The sequence below is a fragment of the Pempheris klunzingeri genome, chromosome 21, assembly GCF_042242105.1.
Source record: "Pempheris klunzingeri isolate RE-2024b chromosome 21, fPemKlu1.hap1, whole genome shotgun sequence".
Lineage (NCBI taxonomy): Eukaryota > Metazoa > Chordata > Actinopteri > Acropomatiformes > Pempheridae > Pempheris > Pempheris klunzingeri.
In genome coordinates, this window is record NC_092032.1 from 13,880,710 (window position 1) to 13,889,486 (window position 8,777).

Genomic DNA, 8,777 nt, shown 5'->3' on the forward strand with positions numbered 1-8,777 from the left:
TGGGCTACATGCAATTAGGCCCGCTTCTAATCTTTTCTAATTCGGCTGCCATGCTCTTGGCTGACCCGGGCTGAAAAACAGGGGGCAGCGAGCTTCCAGGCCCACAAAAGCGCAACAAAAAAAATCATACAGGATCATCAAATAGGAGAGACGTGCTTTCAGGTTTTGAAAGGCACAGGAAGCTGCAGGATTTGGTTCGACCCCTGCATGGTGACAGAGCTGATATCTTAGAGACCCCCATTCATCTGGAGGGAGGGATGGTGACCGGGGGGGAGGGAGGGAGGGAAGGAGGAGAAGGGGGTGCTGGGGTAGGGGTGGGGTGGAAGGGGGCTCGGGGTGCATCTGCAGAGGTCCCACCGCCCTCTGATCTGTGAGCTGGCACACATCACGGCGTCCATTCACAAATCCTCCTTCTGCGCGTCACCTTTTGTAGTACTCCATAGTACTGAGCGCTGGTGACGTGTAAGACAATCCTACCAAGGAAAATACAGAGGAAAAAAATAGGTTATAGGAACTCAAGGACAGGGCACATGCGCACAATGCATGCGATTTATTATAGTAGTAAGGAGGGGTGTGTATATGTGTGTGTGTGTGAGGAGGAAGGAGCGTGGGGGGGGCTATAAGTGAATATGAAATAGATCCAGTTGCTGGATTTATGGAAACATAATCAGAGGTCCAAACTGTGCGCTGCCAGCCTTGAGGTTTTTTTTCTTCCCCAAAACCAGGGAATTTTAACCCTTCCATGCAAAGCAAAACAAATCCCCCCACTGCTTTTTGAAACAAACAAGAGAGAAGAAAACTGAAGCATTCACTTATTTAGTAGAACCTGACAGACATGACATGTGCGATAATCAATATTTCCAGGTTCCCTGAACAAGAACAGAATATATTCATGGCAAATAATAATTTTATCCAGCGTATGATTTAACCATAAGGCAGCAGTCTTAATGTACACTTTTAAAATAGTAAATATCACAGGCTACGTTAATGATAAGGGGGATCGCCTGTTGGCACATTACCAATAGGTCTAATAGTAACAAGAATTTTCCAAAACCATATCATCGATTATTGATTTGACGTGGGCCTGCTGGAGGCTATTTGGACGTTACGTGCCAGACAACTATGGAGCAAATTATAACAAATAACAGTTTAATATAAGAGTGGTGCGTTTGTGCTCGGTGTGTGAAAGGATGGCAGACCAGGCTTCGATTTTTGCACGCATTTGAGTGGTAAATTCATAAGAAAGTGGTTGAAAATAGGCGCCTTTTCAGGAATATGCGTCTCAAACTGTTGGCTGTTTGAAGCTTGGACAGTGTTTCAGCAATATGTTGGGGGGAAAAAAAGCCCAACCAGCACATGCACAGGTTTTAAAGTCACCTTAAATAAAATAATAATAACTGCACACGCCTATAATACAAGCGACTGTGGCCTGCTTGATCAGCACATGCATGCACTTTAGAGCGCCACTGTTACAGAGTGATTTGGATAGTTTCTGATCATGTTACAAGCAGCAAAAAAAAGGAAAAGAAAATTTGGTGTATGAATGTGGATTCTTATGTCCATTTCACCGCGTCTGGACAGCCCACATACAGATACATACAAAAAAAAAACATATTGAAGGATGAGCTACCATTATATAAAAGCTTCTATTCAAAATAGCTTTCTCTTATTGTACCAATCACTATCATAATAAAGAATAAAAATCCTAAAGAGTGAATCTGGAGGGCCCTCACTATCTGATACAACCTAATAACCGATACAGAGCAAGACAATAACACTGGAAAGCAAGCATGGCACCAACACAACAACAGGGCAGGCTTATAAAACAGACGTACCAGTAGCTCCATATGAGTCCATTAACTGACTGACTTCACGTGGAAATAATAAAGTTTATAACAACAATATCATAATATGCAAATCAGCTGAATGCAGCACCGTTTTAACCCTTAATCGGCCAGGACAAAGTGTCCTGGGATGTTATTTGCATTCACAAACAGAAAAGTAAACCAGGAAGTCTGCTTTGCATGTCAAACATGAGAGATCCTCTCCATGTTAAGTCAGGAGAGCGACGTTAATGACTTTGATTTGATCACTTTCTGCTAAAACTGGGACACATTGTCTTTCTTTCTTCTCCCACCACAGGCCAGCCAAAACTGAACAGACAATAGTGAAGCTTCTGTGCTTACAAGGTGTGGACTGCAAAAAAAAACAAAAAAAATGGCACATATAGTCTAGTTTTGAGTATTACAAGCTTGTTTTCCTGGTTTAAAGCTGCAGCAGTGAGGTGACTTCTACACACTGCTGTTTCACCTATTTTGGAGAATTTTTTTTAAGAGCTATACCTAAAAATCATTATTCCCGACCGGCTACCACCAGCCCAGTCTCATTTCTGCTTTCAAAACGCCGCTTTACAGTGGAAACAAGTACCTCAAGTGCCAGATGTGCCACTTTTTGAGATTCTAGGGCTCAGTAGCTGCCTTTTTGGCGTGTTGAAATGTGCATTTCTTGCAGTGCACACAGGCTCTTATTATAATTCAGAGCCTGAAATGGTGTCATTTCCTCCAGACATCCCTGTTTTGCTGTGAGGTTAGAGGCCAAGCCCAGGCGGTAGCGGCCTGTCTGTGCCTCCATTGTCTGCTGCTTATTTAGCGCTCAACATTAATCTGCGCTTCCCCTCACAAGTGAGAAACAATCTCAGCATGAGAGTGGCCTGTCTAATTACATCTTTCACTCCCAACTTTCACTTGAGCAGCCCGACGTGAGAGCCTGTTTGGGCCCTGTGTGGCGGGGACATGAGGCATATAGGAGCGGAGGGTGCTCAGGTAGATTTTTGGAGGATGAGGTTTGGTTTTTTTTTTTTTTTTTTTTTTTTTTTTTTTTAAATGCAGAGACATCAGAGAGCAAGAATTCACTTTTTGGTTGAAAACTACTATTGAGAGCTCATCCTGAAGCTTGTGATGTGGCATTTTGTGCAACCCGTGTGCACATGAGCTGCCAATGCGCGTCTGAACGCAAAGCCTGCATCAAACCCAAACAAATATTTTAGGTAGAAAAGCCTGAATTTAAACAAGCGAAAAGCCAAAGCTTGGATGTTTTCTGGTTAAATCATAAGAGCCACAAAAACAAATTATAACAACTGTTGTGAGCAGCAGGTTATTTTTGCAGCCAAAAAGTACACATTTTATAGCAAACATCACCAAAGCTGAAATAAATGCGAATAATCTATTCATGGGCAATAATAACTGCCTGTGATGCATAAATAAGCACATTATACAGCAAAGTAGGTTATGCGTCCTGTGTTCATTTTAGAAATTTGGAAGTTTCTCACACTCCCAGAAAAGTAGAGAAACAGACAATGCATGCTGGTGGTAATAAAAAGGGGAGCTGACTGACTTTTCTAACTGGATTGTTCAAAGGCTCCTTACTCAGTCTCAGCCCTGCTGCTCCTCTGGTCCTCCTCGGTGCCTCCTGTTCTTACGCGCAGCCCCGGTCCGAACATCCCTGCAGCCCGGTGGCGTCCTGGGAGGAGAAGCACAAACTTAGCGCTGGTCAGCAAAGTTACTCAAAGTTTTGTCTTTGGCGCGACTCGGTACTCCGAGCACCGTGCACAAAACAGTTTGTTTGCATCACTGATTTCTTTTAAAGGGATATGGACCCAGTTCTTGGTCGACCGCAGCGTCACGACAGGCGAACATGAGAACATCAAAAATACTTAACACACATCCCTGCGCGTTTCACATCAGACAGGGAAGACTCTCTGCTTGTCACATTTCTCTTTTGACGCGTTTTGTTGCCAATTATGAGGCGACTGAATAAGCAACATGTCTGCAAACCACAGTGGTTAGATTTCATGATGGGCGCAAGAACGTGTTTTTTGTTTTTGTTTTTTTAAAAAAGGAGAGATAAATGCTTTGGGATTAAATTCAAATAAAAAAATAAATAAAAATTAGACACCATCACTCCACCCTCAGCTCAGAATGTGAACTTACAGACATGCAGCAGTTCTGTTTTCCGCATTTAACCTTGGCCAGGACAAACTGGCTTTAAGTTACTCTCGGTCCAACTGTCCTCAAAGCTGTTAGAACAGCCTTTAATGTTGTTTAATATTGTGACAGATTTCCAGCAAATAACAGGGTTTCCAGGTGTGTCTGAACGTGTATTTTTCTAATAACATTTCACCACATGTTGCCTCAAAGACTTCCATATCACGGATCCCCAAAATGCATCCACATAAGGGCATTTTACCCCATTTCGACAGGATTTTGTCTCATTTGCCTCCATATGAGCACATTTGGAGTTGTTATCGTTTTAAAACTAAGCTGAATTGAACTGAAGGTATCTAAAAGTGTCGAGGGTGAAACTTCTTTACACCCACTATATGTTATAGCGCATTAAAATATAGTAAAAATGCACTAGTCCTCGTTTTATTGGGAATCCCTCCCTGCCCTGCGAGCAAGGAACCCCGGGGGTCCCCACAACCCTCTTTGACAACCGATGCTTCAGTCTCCCATTGTTTGACTGAACGCAGACAATGAGACGTGCATCGTGTTTTCCTTTGCAAACTAAAACTCCAAAAAATTAAGTTACAGGTTCATAAACACTGATGCATTATTGGGAGTATCTGGGAGCATGCTCTGGATTTTAAATTAGGCTTCTCCTCCGTTAGTCCAGGACTCTTCCCCTTTACTAAGGCGAGGATGGGCGTTTGTGGACTGCTCTGGAGTCTGCGTCACGTGGCCTGGTTTCTGCCATCCTATTGGTCCAAGGCACGTGTCTGGGAGGACGGTGGGAAAACGTCACTCGGGGGGCTCGTATTGAAAATAAGAACAAAACTCCAGAGTGAGAGTATTAGAGCATCAGTTTAGGAGCCTCTTTATTTACCCTTAGTTTAGTTTAGGCGTAGGCTTTACCGAGCACACTGAAATCGGATAACATAAGTAAATCGAATGGTGCGCAAATGGCACATGTTTTAGCTCTACGACATCAGTTGTAACCCGAGGTTGAGGGAATATATGTCAAAAAGTATGCTTTTCTCAGAGGACACTATCGCAAGGCTTTGCATGGTGTCCAAGGCACTCACTAGAATTTGAGTTTTCTTTTTTTTATTTATTTTACGCGTGCGTTTTTTTTTTTTTGCAATTTATTTTCCCCGAAGTTCTTTGCGAATTTTACTGCAGCAGAGAGAGCGATAAAGGGGTTAAAGAGAGTAAAGCGGGGAAAGTGAATCAGTATGGAAGAAAATGATCACGGCAACAGAGACGTGGTGGAGCGGCAGGAGTCGGCGGATGAATCAAACAGAGCCATCCTTCCCCTCTTACAGGCGCCGGGGAACCTGCAGATCCCTCACCGGGTCACCAATTTCTTCATCGACAACATCCTGCGGCCGGATTTCGGACGGAAAAAGGACGGGGGCGCAAACCGCGAAGAGAGTAGCCTGGCATCGCGGGAGAGCCACAACAGCCCCGCCGCCCCTCAGACCGAGCCGGTGGGGAGCACGGTGCCGGCGGAAGGGACCTCCACCCCGCACACGGTTACCGGGACCAAGAAGCCCGCTATAGCCGCCGAGGAGCCGCTGAAACCCCGCGGGGAGAGCGGAGACCAGTGCCTAAGCTCAGACTCAGACAGTTCCCAAGCCAGCTCAACCCCAGCCCAGTCTCAGCCCATGCTGTGGCCAGCCTGGGTCTACTGCACCAGATACTCGGACAGGCCTTCTTCAGGTTGGTGGCACCGTGCATGCGTTTCACTCTATACCGTATTCTCGGTAACCTCAGATACCCCGTAACACTGACCCCGGATGCCTTGACCGACTTCTCCCGAGCAGAGCGGAGCGAACCGCGCTGTGCAGCGAGAACCGAGAATTTGCTAAATATAAATCCATTCGCAATTTTCAGAAATATTATTTAGTGCCAAAAAAAATCGCGAATCTTGTGGTGGAGTAGGAGAGCAAAACGCCCTTGTGCGATGTAGGAAAATACACCACGTGAAAACTAAATAAAAATGTGGCTGTTCGGTGAGAGGAGGCCTAATTTAAAAACGCAAGCACATAAGAAAAAATATATATTTCACACTTTCCTTAAATCCTTATATTTTCACTGCTGACTACAAACACCACAGCGTAAAAACACACATTTTTGAGCCTTTACGCACCGATTTTTTCCTCCATTAAAATGCTCCCATGCAGGCAGTCTTCTTGCAAATTTCCCCGGGTTATGAATATGATAATACTGGGGTCTAACACATACTAAACACAAGCGCGCTGACAGGCTGAGCATCTGCAGCTCTGCACAATAATATCTGGTGCTCTTCTGGTGGCTGTTGTGCTCCTTTTGGTTTAGTTGTGTTTGGGATGGATTTAATGGGCATGTTTTCGCAATGGACGCTCCCACAGCTCCCATGCATAATGCTTATCTGCATCATTTCTAATCTTTGTAAGAAAACACTATGTGCGGCCTCTCCTCCTGCAGTAAGGTGAATGTCTAGTGTATTTTTCCTAGTGACTATCAAAAGTGGAGTACAACTTGTTCTCATGCATTATGTAACGCTGTATGGAGTGGCGTAGGCGACTACTACGAGTTGTAAAGCTGCACAGTTTTCATATGGGCTGCTTGAGGAGAAAGAAGACACACACACACACACACACACACACACACACACACACACACACACACATACACACGCGAGCTGATTCATCACTATAAAGGTTCGGCCTGTATTATGTTGTTTCATTAATGTTTTCCACTCTGTTTGGAGTAAGGAACCAAGCACTTAGTCCAAAGCGCCACCAAATAGGCCTCTATCCAGATGGAAAATTAATGTGTCTCTAGTGAGCGCTGCTCAAATTCTGCCCACGTTTTGGCCATTGAGGAGCTTTTCAAGTGGCCCACAAAAACAAAAATGCAAAGTAGCTGCATTGAAACGAATCCTGCATTTCACCTGCACAACAGTAGCTGAGATGTGTCAGTGATGCCTTTTCCCGTGTTGTCCTATTGGTTAATAATTCCTTATTACTACAGACAGTGTCAGTGTGTGTGTGTGTATGTATGTATGTGTGTGTGTGTGTGTGTGTGTGTGTGTGTAAAGCGAGGAAGGGGGATAGAAACAGGGAGGGCGGGGAGGTTTTGCTTCTTGGGTGTTTTCTTCAGTGGACGTGTCAACATTTTACAATAAACACTCATCTTTTCTTTTTTTCTTTTTACAAGTTTGGCAATAATGCTTCAGAGAACCAATGCAACTTATTTTTGTGAATTTATTCCAACAAAAAGGCGTCTAAAGACACACTAATCTAGTGACGAAACCCATTTGTTTACTCATTCTTCCACTTTGGAGATTAAAATAAGTTTGAAAATCTACACTTTCCTCTACAATAGACTTTACGCACATGTTTTAGATAAACTAGTGGGCTCTTCCCTAAATGCAAAGTGCTGGATTAGTATACTAGTAGTTCGTGGGTTGAGTATAAGAAAACCTGACTTTATCTTTTCATTTAAAAGGCTGTTTGCAGAGCACTGTCCCTTATTATCGCTCATGTAAAAGTTGACCTTCTCTATTTTTGCCCTTATTCTCGACCATGTTGTGATACTGACCAATGTGTGTCTGTGACCCCCCACGCCCCCCCCCCCCCCCCCCCCCCCCACTCCCATATCTCCCACACCACAGGGCCAAGATCTCGCAAACCAAAGAAGAAATCGACCAGCAAAGAGGACAAGCGACCACGGACGGCCTTCACAGCAGAACAGCTGCAAAGACTAAAATCGGAGTTTCAGACAAATCGGTATCTGACCGAGCAGAGGCGGCAGAACCTGGCGCAGGAACTGGGCCTGAACGAGTCCCAGATCAAGATCTGGTTTCAGAACAAGAGGGCCAAAATCAAGAAGGCCACCGGCGGTAAAAACTCTCTGGCCTTGCACCTGATGGCACAGGGACTGTACAATCACGCCACCGTCACGTCGAAAGACGAAAAATCAGACAGCGATTGATTTCCAGCGAAGTCACAACAGCCTCCTGACGAAAAAGAACCTACAGTAATCCTATGACAGATTTTTTTTATAGAGATATCACAGCAAAACTCTACCTACAGGAATATTTAATGATACCACAGCAGATAAAATACAAGTTCTATGAATATCACCACAGATAGGCTATACCATGGGTCACCACAGGAAATTTAAATAAAATACCACAGGAACAGTAAGGTCACTGGACCACTCAGAGTCCCTGCAGGAATATTTAATGAGGTCTCTATAGGAATATTATGGTGATTTTTCGTTATGTGGGAGGCTTTGTCAAGCCTACAATGCAATAATTTCATCGAATAAAAGGGCCAGTGTGTAGAGTATACCAGCATAAATTGTTTTAAAAAAAATAGAGAGATATTTCTGCAATATCACGTCTATGAAAAGATGTTGTATAAAGGTATGTTTTCATTGTTTGTCGTCCCCCCTCTCACCCCCCCACCCCAGGAGGTACAAATGCTTACACCCTTCATTTTTATATAGGCCTACTGCTATACATGATTGTCATCATTTTACATTTAAACTAACTGGCACTTGACGTTTCGATCTGTCAGTGAGGTGAACAAACTGAAGTCCAAAGAATATTTTTCTGCTGCATCCAGGCTACTGTGAATTTAAATAAATGCTAACACGATTTTATTTCCATGCTTGTTGGTTTCCTTGGTTGTGTTTGATGTAAAACGAACAGAGGGAGGTGTTTTTGAGTGTCAGTTGCAGACCTAATTGGCCAGACAATGAATTTTGATACGTTTTCTAGAAAAAAAA

The 8,777-nt window shown here is 43.8% G+C and overlaps 1 protein-coding gene across 1 annotated transcript; it reads left to right on the forward strand.

Moving 5' to 3' along the window:
* The first annotated feature begins 5,230 nt into the window (after positions 1 to 5,230).
* Positions 5,231 to 7,976, forward strand: en2a (engrailed homeobox 2a). The gene is made up of 2 exons (XM_070853259.1): positions 5,231 to 5,717; positions 7,657 to 7,976. The coding sequence occupies exons 1-2, from the start codon at positions 5,231 to 5,233 to the stop codon at positions 7,974 to 7,976; spliced, it is 807 nt and encodes a 268-aa protein (XP_070709360.1).
* Positions 7,977 to 8,777: the final 801 nt, after the last annotated feature.